The sequence below is a fragment of the Rhinopithecus roxellana genome, chromosome 5 (genome assembly GCF_007565055.1).
Source record: "Rhinopithecus roxellana isolate Shanxi Qingling chromosome 5, ASM756505v1, whole genome shotgun sequence".
Classification (NCBI taxonomy): Eukaryota; Metazoa; Chordata; class Mammalia; order Primates; family Cercopithecidae; genus Rhinopithecus; species Rhinopithecus roxellana.
In genome coordinates, this window is record NC_044553.1 from 31,561,331 (window position 1) to 31,587,236 (window position 25,906).

General features: G+C 40.2%; 1 protein-coding gene across 4 annotated transcripts in view; it reads left to right on the forward strand.

Annotated features, from left to right (window-relative positions):
- Positions 1 to 25,906, forward strand: part of CTDSPL2 (CTD small phosphatase like 2) — a 112,115-nt gene that overhangs the window by 70,679 nt on the left and 15,530 nt on the right. For all 4 annotated transcript variants that reach the window (XM_030931052.1, XM_010385232.2, XM_030931049.1 and 1 more), the window contains 4 exons: positions 1,960 to 2,175; positions 8,276 to 8,354; positions 8,920 to 9,031; positions 12,238 to 12,324. In XM_030931052.1, coding sequence (XP_030786912.1) covers positions 1,960 to 2,175; positions 8,276 to 8,354; positions 8,920 to 9,031; positions 12,238 to 12,324 — 494 coding nt within the window. The remainder of the gene's footprint in view (positions 1 to 1,959; positions 2,176 to 8,275; positions 8,355 to 8,919; positions 9,032 to 12,237; positions 12,325 to 25,906) is intronic.

Below are 25,906 nucleotides of genomic sequence, written 5' to 3' on the forward strand. Positions count from 1 at the left end.
AAACCAGTAGTAATATTTTCCCCTCATGCTAAAGTAAAGAATCTCTGAAGGTGTGTACACCTCTGAAGGTCTGTACAGAAATAGATGTCTGGGGAAGGAGTTGAAGTTTGATAAAGTTTTTTCTTGGAAGGAAGATATGGTGTCATTAATGAGACAGTTCTAGTGGAAGGGACTTGGGAAGAATAGTGAAGTTTTACAGTGATATTTTCTTTCTCTCTCTCTCCCCCCACCCTACCCCTCTTCCCTCTCTCCCCACCTCTCTCCCCCACCCCTCTCTTTCCCCCTTTCCCCCCTTCTCTCTCTGCCCCCTCCCTCCCCCACCACCACTCCCTGTCTCTGTGTCTCTGTTTTATTTGGATTATGACCAGTCTTTGTAATTGTATTTTTCATTCCATAGCTTGGGACTAGGGTCTGAGAAGTCTGTTGGTTACATTGATTCAAAAGGGATTTCTTGATGGATGACAGTGGAGGAATGAGGGATCAAGGATATTGAGGCTGCCAGTTTGACAGTGGGTTTAAGTGATACACCACGAAATCTAACTAGATGAGGAGGGCTGAGAAGTGTTTGAGGGATGTGTTTGGAATTAAACAGACTGGCCTTTATCAAGTTCGAAGATCACATATAATGGGAGTATGAGATATATAACTTGAGGGTTAGGAGGTTGTGGTAAGTGGTTAACACAGTATTAGAATTTTAGGCTTCAGAGGTGAAGTTTCTCAGTGTTAATGTCCAGGTTATAGCCATGGTAGTAACTGATATAGAACAGTATGAGTGAAGATAGTTGGAGCTGAAGAGGAAAAGAACTTTGAGGATTAGTCATTGCATGAGTCATTGATATCATCTATAATAACAACTAGAAAAAATACTGTGTTAAATAGAGCAGTAAACTACTAGCTATGTATTAAACTTCTTTGTGATTGAGAGGATTCTGGCAGTAGATGGTAAGTGCCAGCAGTGAGGATAAGTGAAGAATTGTATAGCCATGTGACATCAGTCTCAAAAGAGCAGACATTTTTTGCACATTAGTGGAAAACCAATGATTGGATAGTAGCAATGGAGATAAATGAATTCTGATTCAATTCATATATTGGGTATGGGAGAATAAAGAACATTGAGGGGAAGGGTATCAGGAAAACCTTTTAGGAAAGAGGTTAAACTTAAAGCAACAAGGGAGAAGGAATGTTCTGTAAGGAAGTTGAGAATATTGGAGGTTAATTTTTTTTGTTATTTTTGTTTAAAGTGACATTTGGAAGATTCCAGAAGGAAATGGAAAGACTTGGAATTATTATTTTTTTCTTTTTTAATTGAGACAGGGTCTCGCCCTGTCACCCAGGCTGGAGTGCAGTAGTACGATCACAGTTCACTGCAGCCTTGACCTCCTGCTGGGCCCAAGCGATTCTCCCACTTCAGCCTCCTGAGTAACTGGGATCACAGATGTGCACCACCACACCCAGCTAGTTTTTATATTCTTTGTAGAGACAGCCATGTTGCCCAGGCTGGTTTCGAACTCCTGAGCTCAAGCATTCTGCTTGCCTCAGCCTCCCAAAGTGCTGGGATTACAGGCGTGAGTCACCACACCTGTATTTGTTATTGAGTAGTGAGTCTTTGTTATTGAGATGGAGGTTTGGCTGAGGAATTATTCTTGTATCTTTTAATTAAAAGGTTTTCATGATTAGGGGAACAGTTAGCTAATTTTTTGATACCTCTGGTTGAAAAATTACAATTGCACAGATGACTAGGATGCAAAAATTTTGCTCACAAATGTTACTCTAGCCTGTAAGTCTTTGTTCTTCATTGTTTGAAATAGCTAGCAAAGATTCTCTAAAAAGCAAAATCCTCGGCTTTGTTCCTGCAGGAATGATCAGTCTAAGTAAATATATTGTACATTGATGTTGCATTTAGTTTTTCTAAATAGTTGCATTTTTAAATGATGGTAGTACACTGAATCATGATTTCAGGAACATCAGGATCAGACTCTCCAGGACAGGCTGTGGAAGCTGAAGAAATAGTAAAACAACTTGATATGGAACAGGTGGATGAGATCACTACCAGTACTACTACATCAACTAATGGAGCAGCTTACTCAAATCAAGCAGTTCAAGTGAGACCATCAATAAACAATGGTTTAGAAGAAGCAGAAGAAACAGTTAATCGTGATATCCCACCCCTTACAGGTGAAGAAAATTTCTTTTCTTATACATCTTCATGAGTAGTTGATAAAAAATATAGTATTTCATATTTTGTCTTAAATGAGCAGATTGTATGCATAGGTTTTTCTTCCTGGAAGTTAAGAAAAAATTAAAATTGGTGGGCCGGGCGCAGTGGCTCAAGCCTGTAATCTCAGCACTTTGGGAGGCCGAGACGGGTGGATCACGAGGTCAGGAGATCGAGACCATCCTGGCTAACACGGTGAAACCCCGTCTCAACTAAGAAATACAAAAAACTAGCCAGGCGAGGTGGCGGGCGCCTGTAGTCCCAGCTACTCGGGAGGCTGAGGCAGGAGAATGGCGTAAAACCCGGGAGGCGGAGCTTGCAATGAGCTGAGATCCGGCCACTGCACTCCAGCCCCGGCGACAGAGCCAGACTCCGTCTCAAAAAAAAAAAAGAAAAAATTAAAATTGGAAACAAAACTTTGTCCCAAAAATCCAAAGTCATTTTGAAATTGAAAATTTTTTAAAGATTTTGACTAGGTATTAGTCATTTTACAGTTTAATTATTACCACTAATCTTATTGCTTGGAGAAATGTAATACAACTAACAAAATATATGCTCATGTTTATTAACATCCTTATTATTATTGCACAAGTCTTAGACCCTTATGTCTGAGGTCACTACCTAGAGGCAGTCTCATACCTTCAGATTTGTTTGATTACGTCGATGACATCCCCCCAAAAAGTGCTTCTGTTCCTAGATCTCCCCATATACCTAACTTTGCAGCCTGACTTGGAACCTTATAAAGGCCAAATATAATTATTGGGTTTCGGAGCCAGTTGTCCCTGAAATGTGGAAACACATGGATCAGGAATTTATTACCTCTGAGTACTGTGGTGGATAGACAAGGTACAAGATGGAATTGTGTTCCACCATTCTTAAAAGCAGAAATAAAACTGAAGAAGGCCATCTTCTTATTAGGGCATGGAGATTTTATCTTAGATGTTTGTTTGTTATTGTTGTTGTTCAATACCAGGTATTTGAGAAAGCCCAGTAAATAAAAGTTAAGAAACATAGTTTGGGGCCAGGCATGATGACTCGGGCCTGTAACCCAGCACTTCAGGACGCCAAGGCAGGAGGATTGCTTGAGGTCAAGAGTTTGAGACCAGCCTGGGCAGAAGAGCCAGATGCTGTCTGGGGTGGAGTCTTACTCTGTTGCCCAGGCTGGACAGTGCAGTGGCATGATCTCGGCTCCTGGTTGAAGCGATTTGCCTGCCTCAGCCTCCTGAGTAGCTGGGAATACAGGCATGTGCCACCACGCCCAGCTAATTTTTTTTTTTAACTTTTAGTAGAGACGGGGTTTCATCATGTTGACCAGGGGGTCTCGAACTCCTGACTTCAAATGATGCGCCCACCTTGGCCTTCCAAAGTACTGGGATTACAAGTGTGAGCCACTGTGCCTGGCAAAAAAAAAAAAATTTTTTTTTTAATTAGCTGGGGATGGTGGCGTGTGCCTGTAGTCTTAGTTACTCTGGAGGCTGAAGTGGAAGGATTGCTTGAGCCCAGGAGTTCCAGACTGCTGTGAGCTATGATTGAGCCACTGCAATCCAGCCTAGGCAGCAGAGCAAGATCCAGTCTTGAGAAAGAAAAAAGAAAAAAAGAAGCATAGTTTGGTTTAAGGAAATAGAATATACAGATGGTTCCTGAGTTACAGTCGTTCAGCTTCCAATTCTTTTACTTTACAATGAGTTTATCAGGGTGTTAAATGCATTTTGACCTATGATACTTGTGACTTGTGATGGGATTATTGGGATGTAGCCCCATCATAAGTGTAGGAGCATCTGTACTTCTCTCAGCTATAAAAAGGAAACTTTTAAAATACTGTATCGATATACAGCAGAAAACATTTAAAGAAAATATGATACAATTATGAAACTTCTGTATAATGCAATCCAGTAATACCAACATGAAGAGACAAGCAGCAAAATAGGAAAGGTTTATTTTAAAGTCATCAAGTAAAAGATTTATATGTATAATGTTAAATTTAGAATTTAAAAATAATACAGACTCTAAAAGCAAATCAATAACAATTGCATTCATTCTTTTGTGGGTAATATTTGCAATTTCACCCACCTTTAACCCATCATTTTATGCTTATTACTTTGCCCAGTGGTATAAGACTAATGAAGTGAAGTATAGACTAAAGTTCAGGGGTTTGGCTTCCTGTTTGATGTTTGTTCTGTATTTTCATGCTGCTGTGTAAGCCCTTGTATTTATTTTTCTGACAACTATGAGGATGGAGAAAGGATTTCTATAACCTTAGTGGTTTTTAGAAGGGAAAATTAAGATATACTGTAGTTGTCACAGTCATTCATTTATTCCCCCAACATTTATGAGCGCCTATTTTTTTGTGATGGGAACTGTTGATGAATTGACCCCTGAGGAGTTTGTGATCTAATTGAAAAGTCAAACAGAAAAGCATCACTATACAGTATGGTGAGTGCTGCTACAAAGAAATGAGCTAAATGACATGGTATGTCACATTGTAGTTACTCTGATTGGGATGATCATGAGAATATAGATAGAGGCATTTAGTATGAGTGACAAAAGTATTCGTTTCCTTAACTTTGAGAACATAGCCAAAGAGAACAAGAAGGTAGGAAGCTGGCAGCTGTGTTACTTTGGACAGCTTATGTAAGCTTTTGAGACAGTTTCAAAAACAGTTTTCTTAGCTTTAACATGGTTTTTGTAAGACAAAGTTTTGCAGGCTAAATGAGATAAAATATGCAAAATGCTTAGCATATAAGCACCTAACAAATATTCTTGGCTGGGTGTCATGGCTCATGCCTATAATCACAGCACTTTGGGAGGCCGAGGTGGGCAGATCACTTGAGCTCTGGAGTTCGAGACTAGCGTGGGCAATATGGCAAAACCCTATCTCTACAAAAACAAACAAACAAAAATTAGCTGGGCTTCATGGCTCGCACACCTGTAGTCCCAGCTACTTGAAGGACCGAGGTGGGAGGATTGCTTGAGTCTGTGAGGTCAAGGCTGCAGTGAGCTGTGTTCATGCCACTGCACTCCAGCCTAGGCAACAAAGTGAGACCGATCTCAAAAAATAATAGTAAAACAAATAAAAATATTCTTTCATTCATCTGAGATTAACAGGAACTTGAAACAGTAAAGTTGTTGGAAGATGTATTTTCTTGTGCTAATGAATTATTGGAAGCATAATGTCAGAGATGAACAAAAATTCTGCTTTACATCTTATGTCATCCATTGAACATACACACCACGTTGACTCTGTCTCAAAAGATGTTAACACATGATAATTTCACGAAAGATTAATTTTTGTCTTGAAAGACTTACCATTTCATTTCTATAGAAAGATTATAGAAATTTGTATTGGGTTCCACTTTAAATTTTTATATCTGAGACATTACCTATTTGGCTTATAAGTTACCTTTGTCAGGGGCCGGGCGCAGTGGCTCAAGCCTGTAATCCCAGCACTTTGGGAGGCCGAGACGGGCGGATCACGAGGTCAGGAGATCGAGACCATCCTGGCTGACATGGTGAAACCCCGTCTCTACTAAAAAATACAAAAAACTAGCTGGGCGAGGTGGCGGGCGTCTGTACTTCCAGCTACTCGGGAGGCTGAGGCAGGAGAATGGCATAAACCCGGGACGCAGAGCTTGCAGTGAGCTGAGATCCAGCCACTGCACTCCAGCGTAGGCAACAGAGCGAGACTCCGTCTCAAAAAAAAAAAAAAAAAGTTACCTTTGTCTTCTTACATTTAAGTTATAGTTATTGTCTTGGAAAATTCCCAGCATAATTTTTTTTTTGTTTTTTTGAGACAGAGTCTTGCCCTGTCGCCCAGGCCGGAGTGCAGTGGAGCAATCTCAGCTCACTCCAAGCTCCCCCTCCTGGGGTCACGCCATTCTCCTGCCTCAGCCTCCCGAGTAGCTGGGACTACAGGCGCCCACCACCACGCCTGGCTAATTTTTTGTGTTTTTAGTAGAGACAGGGTTTCCCTGTGTTAGCCAGGATGGTCTCAACCTCCTGACCTTGTGATCCGCCCACCTCGGCCTCCCAGAGTGCTGGGATTACAGGCATGAGCCACCGTTCCCGGCCAGAAAATTCCCAGCATAATTTCTAAAGCTCTGTCAAAAGATAGGCTCTTAGCTCAAACTGGGAATGAACAATGGCATGCAATATAGAATTACTTCTTGATCATTTTAAGTTGTTTATAAATTAGAAGTAAAATAATAAGTCTCCTAAGCAGTGATTTTTATCAGATACGGTGGCTCACCAGCACCTTAGGAGGCCGAGGAAGGAGGATCTCTTGAGCCCAGGAGTTCAAGACCAGCCTGGGCAGCATAATGAGACACTTTCTTGTCTCCACAAAAAAATTTTAAAAATTATCCAGGTGTGGTGGTACACCTGTAGTCCCACCTATATGGGAGGCTGAGGCAGGAGGATCGCTGGATCCCAGGTCAAGGCCACAGTGTTTGTTCCACTGCACTCCAGCCTGGGCAACAGAGCAGGACTCTGTCTCAAAAAAAAGATTAAAAGAATGATTTCTGGCTGGCGGAGCCCAGATCGTGCCACTGCACTCCAACCTGGGCAACAGACTGAGACTCTACCTCAAAACAAAAACGAGAAAACAACAGAATGTATGCATAAAGTAGCATTTCTTAATTAATTAATGAATTTTTTTTTTTGTTTTTTTGTTTTTTTGTTTTTTTTTTTGAGATGGAGTTTTGCTCTTGTTCCCCAGGCTACAGTGCAATGACACGATCTCAGCTCACTGTAACCTCTGCCTCCCAGGTGCAAGTGATTCTCCTGCCTCAGCCTCCTAAATAGCTGGGATTACAGGCATGCACCACCACACTCAGCTAATTTTGTATTTTTATAGAGATGGAGTTTCTCCATGTTTGTCAGGCTGATCTCAAACTCCTGACCTCAGGTGATCCACCTGCCTTGGCCTCCCAAAGTGCTGGGATTACAGGCGCCCGCTACCACACCTGGCCGCATTTCTTAATTTTTTAAGATCATAGTCTTGGCCGGGCGCAGTGGCTCACGCCTGTAATCCCAGCACTTTGGGAGGCTGAGGCGGGCGGATCATAAGGTGGGTGGATTATGAGATCAGGAGATCCAGACCATCTTGGCTAACACTGTGAAACCCCATCTCTACTAAAAATACAAAAAATTAGCCATGTGTGGTGGCACGTGCCTGTAGTCCCAGCTACTCGGGAGGTGGGGCTTGCAGTGAGCAGAGATCAGGCCACTGCACTCCAGCCTAGGCGGCAGAGCGAGACTCCGTCTCAAAAAAAAAAAAAAAAAAAAAAAAGATCATAGTCTTGAGATTCCTGGGAACATACAATTTTTTTTTAATAAGTCTTTAAAGGGTTCATGAACTTTTTAAAGACTGTTCACAGGCCGGGTGCGGTAGCTCACGCCTATAATTCCAGCACTTTGAGAGATCAAGGTGAGGTTGGGTGTTTGAGACCAGCCTGACCAACATGGAGAAACCCCGTCTCTACTAAAATCAGCCAGGTGTGGTGGCACGCATCTGTAATCCCAGCTGTTCACAAGGCTGAGGCAGGAGAATCGCTTGAACCCGTGGAGTGTAGGTTGCAGTGAATTGAGGTTGTGCCATTGCACTCTAGCCTGGGCGACAGATCGAGACTCCATCTGAAAAATAAAAACTACATTTGGGTCTGTTCTCAGCGTACATTTACTGACTGTGTGTATGTACAAGGCATTTTATGAACTATTACCCCATAAGAGCACCATGGAATTTTTTGGTGATTACATGTAAACACCATGCATTTTTTGGTGTACATTTTTGTAGTAATAAGTAGTAGATTTTTTCTTAGCTGATAAACATCTTAATTCTAGCCATGATCTGCTTTTCCTTTTTTTCTGTAGTGGTCATTTTTCCCTTTAGATCTAAAGTTAGATGTATATGTTAATAAATTGACTTTTAGGTGTTGTGTACAAATTATTTCTGTCTTTAAAATACAAAAGGCTTTAGGAAGATCTTACATAGAAGCAGTAAAAATGTATATTTCATGAAGCATTCAGTAAAAGCAACATTTTGTCTTTCACTGTGTTAAATAGCACCAGTAACTCCAGATAGTGGTTACTCGTCAGCCCACGCGGAGGCCACCTATGAAGAAGACTGGGAAGTATTTGACCCGTGAGTTGCTTTTTTCTCTCTTTCCTTTTTGGAGCATGGTGAAAGTAGGTTATATATGTGGATTGATGGCTAAATAGTATATTGCCAAGATATGTGACCTGTAGGTATTGAAACTTTTACTGGGGCTGGGTGCAGTGGCTCATCCCAGCACTTTGAGAGGCCTAGGCAGGCAGATTGTTTGAGCCCTGGAGTTCAAGACCAGCCTGGGCAACATGGCAAAACCTCGTCTGTATAAAAAAATACAAAAACTGGCTGTACACGGTGGCATACACCTGTAGTCCCAGCTATTAAGGAGGGTGAGGTGGGAGGATCACTTGAGCCCAGGAGGCAGAGGTTACAGTGACCTGTGATAGAGTGAGATTATCTCAAAAACAAACAAACAAACAAAAACAGCTGTTACTGATTTACAGATAAACTAATTTGTATATTTTCACTTTTATTAGTATCTTTTTAAGTTTCGTTTTCTGGGTTAACTGCTTTATAGATTTTTAAATGGGCTGAGCTTAGTAATGTTTTATATTTATAAAAAGAAAATGTTGAAATTTTCTTAAAATCTGATTTATAGCTATTATTTCATCAAACATGTCCCGCCACTGACAGAAGAACAACTAAATAGGAAACCTGCTCTTCCATTGAAAACAAGAAGCACACCGGAATTCTCCCTAGTTTTAGACTTGGTAAGTATATTATCTGTAGAGGTAGAGAGAATAAAGAGGTGAAATTATTTTTTAGAATCATGCCTATGTTAGCTTTCCCCCTTTTTTGTCGGGATCATGTTTTCCTGAAGGACCAAATATAATTTGGGTCAACTGAATTAACCATATGCAACACCATAAGCCTTTTCGTATTCTTATTTTTGCATATATGTTATATTAATAGTCTCAAAAGCACAATTTCTTATTTTTTTTTTGAGATGAAGTCTCGCTCTGTCGCCCAGACTGGAGTGCAGTGGTGTGATCTTGGCTCACTGCAAGCTCCGCCTCCCGGGTTCACGCCGTTCTCCTGCCTCAGCCTCCCGAGTAGCTGGGACTACAGGTGCCTGCCACCATGCCTGGCTAATTTTTTGTTATTTGTAGTAGAGACAGGGTTTCACTGTGTTAGCCAGGATGGTCTCGACCTCCTGACCTCATGGTCCACCCGCCTCGGCCTCCCAAAATGTTGGGATTACAGGTGTGAGCCACCACGCATCACCCCAATATGATGTCTTGATGTGATTTGAAAGTTTGTATTTTAGGGGCTGGGCGTAGTAGCTCATGCCTGTAATCCTAGAACTTTGGGAATCTGATCTTTGGGCAGATCACTTGAAGCCAGGAGTTTGAGACCAGCCTGACCAACATGGTGAAACACATTCTCTACTAAGAATTCAAAAATTAGCTGGGTGTGGTAATACATACTTGTAATCTGAGCTACTCAGGAGGCTGAGGCACAAGAATCACTAGAACCCAGGAGGCGAAGGTTGCAGTGAGCTGAGATCGTGTCGCTACATTCCAGCCTGGGCAACAGAGCAAGATTCTGTCTCAGGGAAAAAAAAAAAAAAAAAGATACTTTAGGGTACCAGAAAAGCTTTGAAAACGATTATCTCCTATCATTTGCTAATGAAATTTAATATATAGTCACATTTCCCCTCTGCATCTGATTTCTTATTAATTTTGCATTTTTAAGATCTGTTACCTTTTTTTTTTTGGAGACAGAGTCTCGCTCTGTAGCCCAGGCTGGAGTGCAGTGGCACAGACTCAGCTCACTGCAACCTCCACCTCCCGGGTTCACGCCATTCTCCTGCCTCAGCCTCAGCCTCACGAGTAGCTGTGACTACAGGTGCCCACCACCACGCTCAGCTAATTTTTTGTATTTTTAGTAGAGACGGGGTTTCACCGTGTCAGCCAGGATGGTCTCGACCTCCTGACCTCGTGATCCACCCTCCTTGGCCTCCCAAAGTGCTGGGATTACAGGCGTGAGCCACCGCGCCCGGCCATCTGTTTACTTTTTTTAAGGCTAGTAAAATGAAGTAGTGGGATTGGGGAAACAACTAATTTCTTGATATTAGTAAAAAATGTATCTCATGTCATATTGGAAAATATTTTATTATTAAGTATTTGTTACTGGTACCCTGTAATTGGAGATGTGGTTTAGTTCTCATAGAAGATTTATCTTAGCCAGGCACAGTGGCTCATGCCTGTAATTCCAGCACTTTGGGAGGCTCCATTCAGCCCAGGAATTCGAGACCAGCCTAGACAACATAGTGAGACCCACGTCTCTACAAAAAATGAATGAACCTGATGGTGAAAGCCTGTATAGTCCCCAGCTACTCCAGAGACTGAGACAGGAGGATCCCTTGAGACCGGGAGTTTGAGGCGGCAGTGAGCTACAATTGTGCCACTGCATTGCAGCCTGGGCAACAAAGTGAGATCTCATTTCAATTTTAAAAGGAAGGAAAGAAAATTTATCTAGGTCAGGCACAGTGGCTCACGCTTGTAATCCCAGCACTTTGGGAGGCCAAGGCGGGCAGATACTTGAGTCCAGGAGTTTGAGAACAGCCTGGCCAATATAGTGAAACCCCATCTCCACTAAAAATACAAAAATTAAGGCCGGGCGCGGTGGCTCAAGCCTGTAATCCCAGCACTTTGGGAGGCCGAGACAGGCGGATCACGAGGTCAGGAGATCAAGACCATCCTGGCTAACACGGTGAAACCTTGTCTCTACTAAAAAATACAAAAACTAGCCACGCGAGGTGGCGGGGCCTGTAGTCCCAGCTACTCGGGAGGCTGAGGCAGGAGAATGGCGTAAATCCGGGAGGCGGAGCTTGCAGTGAGCTGAGATCCGGCCACTGCACTCCAACCCCGGGCGACAGAGTGAGACTCCGCCTCAAAAAAAAAAAAAAAAAAAAAAAATACAAAAATTAGCCGGGTGTGGTGGTGCGTGCCTCTAATCTTGGGAGGCTGAGGTGGGAGAATAGCTTAATCCCGGAAAGTGGAGGTTGCAGTGAGCCTAGATCGTCTGGTGTTCAGTGAAATTGTATGAAACACAATTTGTGAGATACTAAAATATCTACTTAAAGTAAGATGCTTTATAAAAAGTTGGAGGATGAGGAGTTACATGAACAGAATATATATTTTTAATAATTAGATTCTGCACTTACATTTGCTAATTGTAAACAAGTAACATGCATGTAGGTTTAACTGAAAGTTGGCAACTACAGAACTCAGAGCTTTGCTTTTCAAACTTGAGCATGTGTCAGAATCATCTGAAGGGCTTCTAAAAACAGACATTGTTGCCAGGCACAGTGGCTCACTCCTATAATCCCAGCACTTTGGGAGGCCAAGGAATGTTCCTGAGGTCAGGAGTTCAAGACCAGCCTGACCAACATGGTGAAACCCTGTCTGTACTAAAACTACAATAGTTAGCCAGGCATGATTCCTGGCGCCTGTAATCCCTGCTACTCAGGAGGCTGAGGCAGGAGAATCGTTTGAACCCAGTAGGAGGACGTGACAGTGAGCTGAGATAGGTCCCCTGCACTCTAGTCTGGGCAACAGAGGGAGACTCTGTCTCAAAAAGAAAAGGAAAAAAAAAAACAACAACAACAGATTGCTGAGACCCATCCCCTCCCCTGAGTGTCTGATCATCAGAAGTGAGGTTAACATTTGCATTTCTAACTAGTTCTCAGATAATGTTTATTCTGCTTCCTGGCCCAGGAGCTACACCTGAGAACTAGTGAGTTTACAAACTCCTATCCCAAATTGCTGTGCCACATATAATAATATATTATAAATGTAAAATTCCACACATGAGTGGGCGCTTTAGGTTTTTGGTGATTAAGAATACATAAAATTATACTTTGAAGTTTCTTTTACTATCTTGTTTCATTCAATATGTTTTTTATTTTAAGGATGAAACACTAGTGCACTGTAGTCTAAATGAGCTAGAAGATGCAGCACTTACTTTTCCAGTCCTTTTCCAAGATGTCATTTATCAGGTAATTAAAATTTTTTTGATGATTTTTGGCCTGATAACATTCTGATAAAAGAAATCTTTTGTATTTTTTTGTGTATGTGACATTAAATGTGTTTTCCTGTAGATGTATAATGGATTTCATCAACATTTTAATGATTTATTAACAAAATTAGCATCATGCTAGATATTACATAAAACAACATTAATTTGTTACTCCAAAAATGCTAACTTTCTTACCTTGAGATCTCAGCTAGTTTTGTAATGTGTTTGCCAGCAGGTGGAGGCAGGAGCACTGACATCATAGATCCTCAAGAGGAACTTGCCAGGTTAACTCCTGGTGTTTTTGTTTTTGTTTTCCAAAAATCCAATTAATACAAAGAAAACTCATTCCTTGTTGATCATTTTATTTCCGATAGTAGTAATGTGGTCTGTGAAAATTATACTTTAGTACATCTCTTTTATAATTAATCTCAGAATTCCAGGACACTTTTCTAGTTATTCTTTTACTTAAGGCCTTTCAGTTTAAGCATTTCTGTCTCATCTGTGCTGATGGACAGGTAACAGTGCAAAATACAAATATCATTAACATTTCACTGTGGATTATGTGTGCTGGCCATAGTTTTTACTTTAAGGTTTTCCCATTATTATAAGATTGAGTTAATAATATAAGTGAATACACTTTGAAAATTGCAAAGTGCCTTTTTGTTTTGGAGGTTGTTATTTAACTAACATTATTGGCATTATATAATAGTTGTTGAAAGATTGGGGATTGAAGTTTGTTCAGTCTGTCAAGAGGGAGCCAGCCTAAAGATTAACTTAGTACAGTCACAGAGCATTTGCCATGTGGATGATGAAAAGGTGTTTGGTTGTTTATGTGCTCTTAAAGGCAGTTAGAATGTGGTTATAGTTTTCTTGGCAGATAATAGTTTATGTCTCACAGAAACCATGAAATTTAAGAGTTAAATAGAATTTTGTAGTTCATGGCTACTTTAACCTACTTTGTCTAGTAATGAGTTGTAAGAGGATTTATTTTAGTTGTCAGTTCTAGTTTTAACCTAGGGTAGGTATTGTAGCTATGGCAATAAATATTTGAATACTGAATTCACTTTTTATGTAAGCTGATTTTAGTCCTGATATATAATCAGAGGGTAAGCAAAATACACATAAAATTAAAAGATTTAAAGAAAAGATTTTTCTGTTCCCTTTCAAAACTGATTATTGTTTGGTTTAAGACAAGTATTTTTCTTAAGACATTTTCTGTCTAATTGGTTGTTCTTGTTTAGTGGACTTTAAGGACAGGAGTCCTTGTGGCAGATATAACTAGTGTAGTGATATCATAGTTTTCTCTTTTAAGCTTGATAACCTTGTTGGGATTTTTCTTTGTTTTTTGGTTTTGGGTTTTTTTTCATGATTGCATTTGAAAAAATGGCTTTAAGGCTTTGAATTTGGAAAGGAAAGCTATTAATTGAAAAATATAGATAAATAATGATTTTGAGATGACTTCTTAAGCTTCTAGGTTTGAAATTGAAATTTATTTCTTACAGATGGTTTTTGGTCTGTTTATGTAATTTTTAGTAGTGAAATAAGAAACTTAAGTAGGTAAATTTGATTCTTCCCTTTTATGAGCATTTCTCTTCAGTATGATCATAAAATTGATTTTTTTCTTACTGCTTCTACCATTTCTGCTTTAACTCTCTTTTTAAAGTTCTTATTATTTCATGTGGATCTGGATAGTTGTCTTATTTTGAATAAAAAGCTTCTAGCAGCATATATGGCTAATTCAAAAACTATACATGTACTGCATCTACCTCTGTGGAATTCAAAGAACTCTTTTTCTTATATATTATGAATTACACTTGCTGAAACTGAAAAATAAATGATTTAGCCTAAATTACAGCGCAGAGCAGGTAGTTTGAACCTTATAAGCTATAGAGATGATTGCATTTTAATACGATTTAGTTACCGTATCACAGAGTTTAGTTACTTTTCAGTAAATTTTTTAGGATATCCGTAGTTAATATTGCGTACATTCCCTTGGATTTCTTGTTTTGGCATAGCCATTCTGTCTTTTTAAAAAATAAATGAAGAAATCTTTGGGTTAGGGTTCCCCCAGTTTTCAGACCAGCAAGCTCCCTTTAAACAGGGAATGATGTCTTTTAAACTTTCAGTGGTGTTGTCTCCATCTACTGGCAAAGAAGAAATATACACAAGGGTCTGAGATGATCTAAGAGATTTTGGAGAAACCACATTATTAGGTAAGATGTAACTTAAATATTTAACCACTATACTATGATGTGGCCCACTTAAAGGTAGAAATCTGTAAAGTACTGCATATACTCTTATTTTTTTTAAAAAATGTATTGAGGTGAAATTTACATGACAAAATTAGCTATTTTTAAATGAACAGTTCCATAGCGTGTATCTGTATATTCTTGAATGTTAGTTTTATAGCATTTACCTACATATGTATATATATTCTATATGTAAAGATCAGATTATTCATCTGAAAGCCAGATGGAGTGTCCTCTTAGGACTTATTTTACGTTTTTTTTCTTCCTGTGGTAAATTTGTTATGTTTGACCTATAACTAATTTTAATGCTACATGTTATTTCTGTTTCATTTCAAAATAATTTAAAGTAATTGTATTATATGTTTTAATAATTGTCTATATCAGGGGTTGGCAACCTTTTTCTATAAAGTAAATATTTTAGGTTTTGTGGTCCCTGTCATGACTGCTTTTTCTGCTATTGCAGCATGAAAGTAGCCATGGACAATACATAAATGAAAAAGCATGGCTGTGTCCCAGTACAACTTTGTGTACAAAAATCAGTGGCAGGTTGCATGTGGCCAACTGGCCATAGTTTGCTGATTCCTGTTCTAATAATTATGAGAGTATATACAGTAAATTTACATATTCAAATTGTAAGTAATCAAATGTTCATCAAAATTCTTGTAAATGTATGTAGAAAATTTAAATTAGATCCACAGTAATCTGGTTGTGGGTCTTTAAAGTTTTTTTAAAATCAAAGTTTGAGGGAAATTTGAGGTGGCCACTACTCACATTTAAAGATTGCCTGACTTAATGACACATACTCTTCTTCTGGTTGATACGTAGGAATAAACTTGGTTAATGCAAGTCTTAGAATTTGTAAGCAGCTAGATTATTCTAAAGTAGTACCTTGAGGTGTAATTTGAATTTCATTTCTCTAGGGGATTTAAAAAACAAACCTGAAAGATCTATCTCAAATTAAAATTTGATGTATGTTACTACTGACACTATGTGGAGTAGACAGATTGTAGTTTCTATATGGAGAAAAAGCCATTTGAAAGGAGAACCTACTTTTTAAACGTGAGGAAATGGCACTCATATAGGCAAAATTATAGGCTTTTTGTTTGAAAGGGTCTATTTTTCTTGTTTTTTTTTTTACATTGTTTTATAATCAGTTATTAAGAAAACATGTATTCATAAAATGGTACAAATGCATTTGATATCTGGAAAAACAAGTGCATGATCACTTTTATTGCACATGTTTAATTTTTATATTTAGCCTATATTGGCACATTGTCAGGAAATCCATCTCGTGGTGTTACTCAGTTAAGAGGTCTCCACTGTATTTAGTTTCTGTTCCTGCAGATCCACCAATTCAAGACTCTAGGTCATCTCACTCCCTCTTCCATCCCGAAGATGACTTCTATCCACAAGCAGGACTGAATCAAAAGACATTTTTCACTTAGCTCTTGAGCTGAACCACCTCCTCAATGACCTTCCTCTGTCTCCATCAAGAACTGGAGCTCAGTTTTTTGAAGATGTAATAGAACTACTCAGCCCAAGTGTGGCTGATTGAAGACAAAAAGAAGATACCTCATATGTTTCACCACAGTGCAGCCAAACGTAACTGTGTTGTCCAACTCCTCATTCTGTAAAGCTTGGCAGGGGCATCTGATTTTTGACTCTGTTCACCATAAGACTTTAGCCAGTCAGTGGCTTTCTGAAGATCAGTAAAATCAACAAACTTTGGGTCAGCTGTCCAGAAATCAGATTGTGGTAAGCACTCAAGGACAGATAGGATCCCTGTAGGGAGCTACTTGTAAAAGATGCTTTGTTTTATTAGTAGAGGTTGCTTTTATGGGAAGAGTTGGGGGAAGAGGTGGATGGGGAAGGCCACGGTTAGCAAAGCTTACCCGCGTCCCCATTCTTTCAGTTTTCTTGGGAATCTTACAGCTTAGGATAATTTTCATACCACAGAACAAGAGAAGTAGGGCCAGGTGCAGTGGCTCACTCCTATAATCCCAGCACTTTGGGAGGTCGAGATGGACAGATCACCTGAGGTCAGGAGTTCAGGATCAGCCTGGCCAACATGGCAAGACCCCATCTCCACAAAATAAAACAAAAATTAGCTGGGCATGGTGGCAGGCGCCTATAATCCCAGCTACTAGGGAGACCGAGGCAGGAGAATCAATTGAAACCAGGAGGTGGAGGTTGCAGTGAGCCGAGACCACGCCACTGCACTCCAGCCTGGGCGACAAAGTGAGTCTCCATCTCAAAAAGAAAAGAAAGAACAAGAGAAGTAGAGGGTCACTTGCTTCTGTCTCCTCTTTACAGTCTTTTCTAGAAAGAAACCAATCATTTAAATTTATAATTTTGTAGTAAATACCTAATTTTTTTCTCAAGTTCTGATTTAAATTGATACTAACCAGCATGCACTTTGTTCTTGAGATTGATAAACCATATTTTTGTTCTACAAAAGTAGCATGTATATTTGTGTCTTTAAAAAAACAACATTTGAGGCCAAGGGCAGTGGCTTGCTTGTAATCCCTGCACTGGAAGGCTGAGGTGAGAGAAATGCTTGAGCCTGGGAGTTCAAGACTGGCCTGGGCAAGATAGTGTGAGATCCTGTCCCTACAAAAAATACCAAAAAATTAGCCGGGCATGGTGGGGGAGCGCCTATAGTCCCAGGAGGATTGCTTGAGCCAGGACACTGAGAAATCAAACATTTCAGGGTCATAATTACATAGCATGGAGGATGAAACCAATATTTTAGCTTGTAGGGAATAATAATTCAATAATTAATTGTAGATGAATATTAAAAATACTACTTTAGAATAACTTTAAAGTCACTTTCCCATCCTTATTAGTAAGTGTAGTTATTGGTACTAATTTTTTCATAATTATTCATTATTAATTGACTAAAAAAGGAGAAGATACAAATGAAACCAATAGTTCTCTACTTCTCAAAAATGTGAAAAAATGTATTTCATGGGGATTCTTTGTCTAAAATGTATATTTTAAAATTAGGAGCAATTCATTAAAATGCAGGCTGGGTGTGATGGCTCATGCCTGTGATGATAGCACTTTGGGAGCCCTAGGTGGGTGGATGGCTTGGGCTCAGGAGTTCAAGACCAGCCTGGGCAATGTAGTGAGACCTTGTCTCTACAAAAAAATGCAAAAATAGGTGGCACACACCTCTAGTCCCTTTGGAAGCTGGGAAGATCACCTGAACCCCGGAAGCTTCAGGCCCTAGTGAGCTGTGATCACACCACTGCACTCCACCCTGGGTGACAGAGAGCCTGTCTCAAAAAAAAAAAAAAAAGGAGAAAAAACATACGGGCCAGCAGCCGTGGTGGCTCACACCTGTAATCCCAGCACTTTAGGAGGCTGAGACAGGTGGATCACCTGAGGTCAGAGAGTTCGAGACCAGCCTAAACAACATGGTGAAGCCCTGTCTTTACTAAAAATACAAAAAATTAGCTGGGCGTGGTGGCAGGCATCTGTAGTCCCAGCTACTAGGGAGGCTGAGGCAGGAGAATTGCTTGAACCCAGGAGGCAGAGGTTGCAGTGAGCCGAGATCGCACCATTACCTCCAGCCTGGGCAACAGAGCGAGACTCTGTCTCCAAAAAAAAAAAAAAGAAGAAGAAGAAAAGAAAAGAAAACATACTATGTGGAAAGTCTTATTTAATGGCTATAAATTTAGAAGATGTGACAGTTGATTACATTAAATTGGAGGCTTCATTTCCTTTGAACTTCAGAGTTTGAGTTTAAAGGTAACATTTTTGTTTTACTAAAATGGCCATTGTTTTGACTAAACTTTTATTAATGTAAATACATCAGTTTTTTTATATATGCAAATTTATGTACATACACTATATTGGCAGATTTTTCCCTGATGAAAATTATGCTTCAGTGGTACCTTTTTTTGTTTTTTTTTTTTTTTGAGACAGAGTCTCAATCTGTTGTCCAGGCTGGAGTGCAGTGGCACTCTCTTGGCTCACCACAGTCTCCGCCTCCCAGGTTCAAGAAATTCTCCTGCCTCAGCCTTCTGAGTAGCTAGGATTATAGGCACGTGCTACTGCGGCTGGCTAATTTTTGTATTTTCAGTAGAGATGGGGTTTCACCATGTTGGCCAGGCTAGTCACCTCAAGTGATCTGCCGACCTCAGCCTCCCAAAGTATTGGGATTACAGGCATGAGCTACCATGCCCAGCCCCATTGGTAACTTTTAATATAAATCTCCTATATGAATACATTAAGCTTCATTTTATCCTACTTCGACTTTTTTTTTTTTTTTTTGGAGGCATGGTGTCGCTGTGTTGCCCAGGCTGGAGTGCATTGATGCAGTCTCGGCTCACTATAGCCTCTATCTTCCAGGCTCAAACCATCCTCTCACCTCAGCGTCCCAAGTGTTAGCTGGGACTACAGAAATGTGCCACCACGCCCTTTTTTGTACTTCTTGTAGAGATGGGGTTTCTCTGTGTTGCCCAGACTGGTCTCAAACTCCTGGGCTCAAGCAATCCACCCATCTCGGACTCCCAAAATCCTGAGATTACAGGTGTGAGCCACCATGCCCTGCCTGTACTTTTCAAAAAATTTCTTTTCAGGTTGACTTCTGTTTAATAGAGTAAGGGTTTGCAGGAACTTTTTTTTTTTGTGTGTGTGTGTGTGTAAATTAGACATGAGTCTTGCTGCTCTGTCGCCCAGGCTACAGTGCAGTGGCGCCATTTCAGCTCACTGCAACCTCCACTTCCTGGGTTCAAGCAATTCTTCTGCCTCAGCCTCCCAAGTAGCTGGGATTACAGGCATGCGCCACCACGCCCGGCTAATTTTTGTATTTTTAGTAGAGACAGGGTTTCACCTTGTTGGCCAGGCTAGTCACGAACTCCTGACCTCAACAGATCCGCCTAGCTCGGCCTCTCAAAGTGCTGGGATTATAGGTGTGAGCCACTGCGCCCAGCCGCAGAAGTTTTTAATTTAGGGATTTTTGTTGTTTTGTTTTTATTTTTATTGGTTTTAGTGTTTACCTATTCATCCCAGATTTATCTACCTACAAATACTACCCCCAGCATCTATCTGCCTCTTATTGGAATTTTGTGAAGCAAAAGATAACTGCTATAAAATCACTCTGAGTTATGAAATTGAGATCACCCTAGGGCCTACCTGAGCAACCCTCTTTCCTTGGAGAAGGTCTGGGTTTTATCTTTAAACTCTGGTATTGATGCCAAGAAAATATGAACTAAGTTAAGCAGTTTACTGAAACAGTTTGTTATTTCCCTCTTCCAAAAGTATCGATTGTGACTGTAGGGCTTTCTCTTTGGAATTGAGGTTGCCCAGTTCTGCCCAATAGAATCATACTCACTCCAGGTCTTATTGTGATTGATTACTTTTAAACAATGAGATAGATAATAATAGCTAATAGCTATTGGCACTTTGAATGTACCAGACACTGTTCTAGGTACTTTACATGTATTAAGTTATTTAAGCTTCACAATAACCTTATGATGTAGATATTGTTGTTATATCCTTTATTTTATAGATAGGGAAACTGAGGTGTACAGAAGAGTTAAAAAATTGGTACAGCCACTTGTACATTTGTGGTATCTACTGATGGTAAGATTTTTTCAGTTAATGGTAGCATCTCATTCTCTTTTTTGTTGTTGTTGTTGTTGTTTTGAGACAGGGTCTCATTCTGCCACCCAGGCTGGAGTGCAGTGACATGATCGCAGCTCACTGCAGCCTCGACCTCCTGGGTTCAAGCAATTCTCCTACCCCCTGAGTAGCTAGGACTACAGGCGAGTTCCACCATGCCTGGCTGATTTTTATATTTTTTTGTAGAGACAGGGTTTCGCCATGTTGCCCAGACTGGTCTCAAAACTACCTGGGCTCAAGTCATCTGCTCACCTCGGCCTCCCAGAATGCCCTAGCATTTTGGGATTATAGGCATTGAGCCACCACACCTGGCTGCATCTCATTCTTTATATTCCCCAACTTTGTTGGTTTTTTACTGTTTTAATTCTTCTTGCTTAATTAAATAAGAAATAGCACCGACCAGTCATCTTTTTGATTAAGGGAAAACAGATGTCATACTCTTAAGTGGGTGATTCCTTGGATTCATCATTTTTTAAAACCTATTGCTACAATGGAATTGGAAGGATATCATGGAAAAAGTATCAAAGATGTTTCTTTTTGAAAGTTATGGTCTGCTGGGTGCTGTGGCTTACCCCTGTAATCCCAGCACTTTGGGAGGCTGAGGCGGGTGGATCACGAGGTCAGGAGTTCAAGACCAGCATGGCCAAGATAGTGAAACCCCATCTCTACTAAAAATACAAAAAAATTAGCCAGGCGTGGTGTTGGACCCCTGTAAGCCCAGCTATTTGGGAGGCTGAGGCAGAGAATTGCTTGAACCCAGGAGGTGGAGGTTTCAGTGAGCTGAGATTGCGCCACTGCACTCCAGCCTGGGTGACAGAGTGAGACTCTGTCTCAAAAAACAAATAAAGTTATGGTCATATTATCTGGGCCTAAAAATCATTTAGAAGTATTTTTCCTAAAAAGACTCATGTAAGGTAATTTTTGGGGGGAGTCATACTATCAAAATTATCTATGATATTAGATTAAGGTTTAATAAGCATTACTAAGTATATAAGAAATTACTAAGTATATAACTTGAAATTATATAATTAGACATGAGTTTTGTTTTAGACAGACTTTACCACACAATATCTAGAACCAGTTTATAAGTGGATTGTCATTGTAATGATTGCCTTTTTTATTTTTTTTTGATTTATTTATTTTTTTGAGACGGAGTCTTCCTTGATCACCCAGGCTGGACTGCAGTGGTGTAATCTCAGCTCAGTGCAACCTCCGCCTTCCCTGTTCCAGTGATTCTCCCACTTCAGCCTTTCAAGTAGCTGGGACTACAGGTGTACACCACCATGCCCAGCTAATTTTTTGTATTTTTAGTAGAGATGGGGTTTTCACCATGTTGGCCAGGCTGGTCTTGATCTCCTGACCTCTGGTGATCCCCCTGCCTTGGCCTCTCAAAGTGCTGGGATTACAGGCGTGACCTGCCACACCCAGCCAATGACTACTTTTTTTAAAATCCAGCTATGTTAACTATTAATAGCCTTTCATTACTATCTATATACAATTTTTATCTTAATACTAAAAAATACAGACCATCAGGTATTATTCATATCAAGTAGTATTAGTGTAGTGGGTTTTTTAAAATTATATATATGGCTGGGCGTGGTGGCTCACACCTGTAATCCCAGCACTTTGGGAGGCCAAGGCAGGCAGATCACGAGGTCAGGAATAACCATCCTGGCCAACATGGCAAAATCCCATCTCCACTGAAAATACAAAAATTAGCCAGTTGTGGTGACACACGCCTATAGCCCCAGCTACTTGGGAGGCTGAGGCAGGAGAATCACTTAAACCTGGAAGACTGAGGCAGGAGAATCACTTGAACCTGGGAGGCAGAGGTTGCAGTGAGCCGAGACCACACCATTGCATTCCAGCCTGGGCAACAGAGTGAGACTCCATTAAAAAAAAAAAATATATATATATATATATATACACACACACACACACACACACACACACACACACATATATATATATATATTCATGTTCTGTGTAAAATGTAAATTGTGCTAAAATCACTTCACAACACTTTTTTTTTTTTTTTTTTTGAGACAGAGTCTCACTCTGTTGCCCAGGCTGGAGTGCAGTGGCGCATCTTAGCTCACTGCAACCTCTGTCTCCTGGGTTCAAGCAATTCTCCTGTCTCAGCCTCCCCAGTAGCTGGGACTACAGGTGCACGCCACCACGTCCGGCTAATTTTTGTACATTTAGTAGTATATTTAGTAGAGGCAGGGTTTCAACACGTTGTGGTGAGGCTGGTCTCAAACTCCTGACCTCAGGTGATCCACTTGCCTCAGCCTCCCAAAGTGCTGAGATTACAAGCGCGAGCCACCATGCCTGGCACTACAACACCCTTTTACAGATATTCTGATAGATGTTCATTTTTTAAAGTTTTACATAATGAACATGTTCGTAAATCTGTATCTTCAAGTAGTAATCTTGAATAGTTTTTTAATATAATTATTTCTTATGACATTTGGCGTTATTTTTTAACTTTTGACATTTTTCACAATATATTTGGTTTACTGAAAAAATATTAAAATTATTTGTACTGTAAATAAAGTAATTATCAATTTGAAGAAACATGTATACTAGACTGAAGCTTTTGGCCTTTGGGAGATTACATAATTTTGAAGAGTTGCAAGTTTTAAGAAGGTAAAAGTTTTAAGAAGGAAAGGTGTGGATTCAGGAAATGTAGAAAATGGGAAGTAGGCAGCTCAGGAAGGGAATCTTTGTATGAGAGTAAAATTAGAAGAAAAATGGAGCTAATGCTATTTGTGGAATAGATTTTGAAGCATTCGGGGGCATGTCTATGTGTGCATCTGTCTGTTCTTGTATCTCTGACCTAACACAATAAAGTCATGGTAGTCTCAAGAGTTAAACTCATTGTATTATATGTACCTGACAGATGTTCTTTATTTGTTCTTACCAGACAGTACGTAGTGCTTCTTGACTTGTATATCTCTGTTCACACTTATCTATATCCAGATGACTTAGATGCTGCTGGCTTTATATCTCATCTCTACTACTGTTTCTGAGATTTTGCCTTTTCATCACATGGCACAACCCCATGTGGCCCTAACTCCAGTCCAGTACCTTTCTATGTTTCTTCCCACTTTCCTTCCTGCTAACCACCTCATTCTCTGCCTGTGTCTTTTAATACTGAAACACCTTCTTGTTCACATGGTGAATCTGTTCTGAGGATAGGAACTATTACTTTCAACAATTATTCTTTCTATTCTCATAGTAAAGAAATACGCTAGCAACATGTTCCTTTATCTTCAGTGCCACCTTTTATCCCCAGTAAACAAACACATTTTAAAAGCAATGTCAAATTTTAAGATGCATGTTATATTTAAGTAGAGTTAAAGTAGTAGTATGCACAATGAAGCTATAGCTTTGACCTAATCTGGAAGTCACTGTATGAGAAGTTGGAAAATGTCACCTTTGAACAATGTTCCACTTACTGTGGTTGGAAAATATTGTTAACTAGACGTATTCTTGTGCAGTGGAATTGTGTTGTGTTCAGAGGGAATAAATCTCAAAGAGGCCCTGCTTATCTTAGTTTACTGCAGGTTGAATATCCCTAATTCAAAAAATGTGAAATCTGAAATGCCTCAAAATCTGAAATTTATCATCAAGCGTGATGGCTCACGTCTGTAATACGGGCACCCTGGGAGACTGAGGCGGGCAGATCACCTGAGTTCGAGAGTTCGAGACCAGCCTGGCCAACACAGTGAAAACCATCTCTATTAAAAATACAAAAATTAGCCGGATGTGGTGGCACACGCCTATAACCCCAGCTACTGGGGAGGCTTAGGCATGAGAATTGCTTGAACCGGGGAGGCAGAAGTTGTAGTAAGCCAAGATCATGTTACTGCACTCCAGCCTGGGCAGCAGAATGAGATGGTATCACCAAAAAAAAAAAAAAAAAAAAACTGCAACTTAGGTGTGATCATACCTATAATCCCAGCACTTTGGGAGGCCAAGGCAATATTGCTTGAGCCTAAGAGTTTGAGACCAGCCTGGACAACATAGTGAGATACTGAGAGCCCATCTCTACCAAAAGAAAAATTGTTTAAAGCCAGGCATGGTGTTACACACCTGTCATCCCAGCTACATGGAAGGCTGAGGCGGGAGGATCACTTCAGCCCAGGAAGTTGAGGCTGCAGTGGCCCTGTTTACACCACTGCACTCCAACCTGGACAACAGAGTGAAACCTTGTCTTAAAAATAAAAAGAAAAAAAGCCTGAAACTTTTTGAGCACTGACATGACGTTCAAAAGAAATGCTCATTGGATCATTTTGCATTTTCAGATAAGGGACACTCAACCTGTATATGGAGCAAGTGATAATAGGGATATTGAAAATAAAACATCTTTATATATATGAAAAAATGAAATATTTTTGGTTACTAACTGACTGTGAGTGATGAACACCGGCAACAAGTAAAAGGTTCTGATAGTTTATAGTTTATCATCTACCTTGAGATGGAATTCAGAAAAAGTATTGACAGAATAGATGGGTTTTTCTTAACCATCACAAATCTATTTTGAAAAGACTCATTTGAATAAAATGATTTTGTTAGTAAAATAATATATATATAAATCTGTCATTATTTGGCCTACCAAAGAAATAAGGTGTTTGTGGTTTTCAATCAAGGCTACAAACTACACCAAATGTTTCAGGATGAGAATGTTAAAATTGATTAGAAGAGCAACTATAGTTAAAATTTTTAGACCCCATCCTAAATGATGGTGATTGGATGCTGAGGATTTGTTTCTTTTCTTCTGCTTTGAGGAGGGGTGTGTGGTTTACTTTGTTTTTGATTAGTCAAGACTGATAGGATTAGGTTGGGCGGAGTGTAATGGGATTACATGCCTGTAATCCCAGCACTTTGGGAGGCAGGCAGATCACTTGAGGTTAGGAGTTTGAGACTAGCCTGGACAACGTGGTGAAACCCCATCTCTACTAAAAATACAAAAATTAGCCGGGCGTGGTGGCGCATACCTGTAATCCCAGCTGCTCCAGAGGCTGAGGTAGGAGAATTGATTGAACCTTGGAGGTGGAGGTTGCAGTGAGCCGAGATGGCGCCACCACATTCCAACCTGGGGGAAAGAGCAAGACTCCTCAAAAAAAAAGAAAAAGACTAATAGGATTAAAAACAAGTAAACCTTTATCTAACCCAGAGAAGGGGACACAGTGATATTATTAGCATAGTAATGATCATTCAAAATTTGTCTTCTGGCCTGGCTTGGTGGCTCATGCCTGTAATCTCAGCACTTTGGGAGGCCAAGGCGGGCAGATCACCTGAGGTCAGGAGTTTGAGATCAGCCTGCCCAACATGGCAAAACCCCATCTCTACAAAAAGTTAGCCAGTTGTGGTGGTGGATGCCTGTAATCCCATCCCCTACTTGGGAGGCTGAGGCAGGAGAATCACTTGAACCCAGGAGGCGGAGGTTGCAGTGAGCCGAGATCGATCGCACCACTACACTCCAGCCTGGGCCACAAGAGTGAAACTCCGTCTCAAACAAACAAACAAAATTTGTCTCCTATAAGTGCTCAGTTCTTAAGGAAATTCTCTATTTTGCCTTAAAATATTCCCAGAACTAGATTTTTGTCATGGGGGCATTTTTGTGTGCATATACATGGATGCCAGAATTGAAACTCCACTAAGCCTAGATTTGAA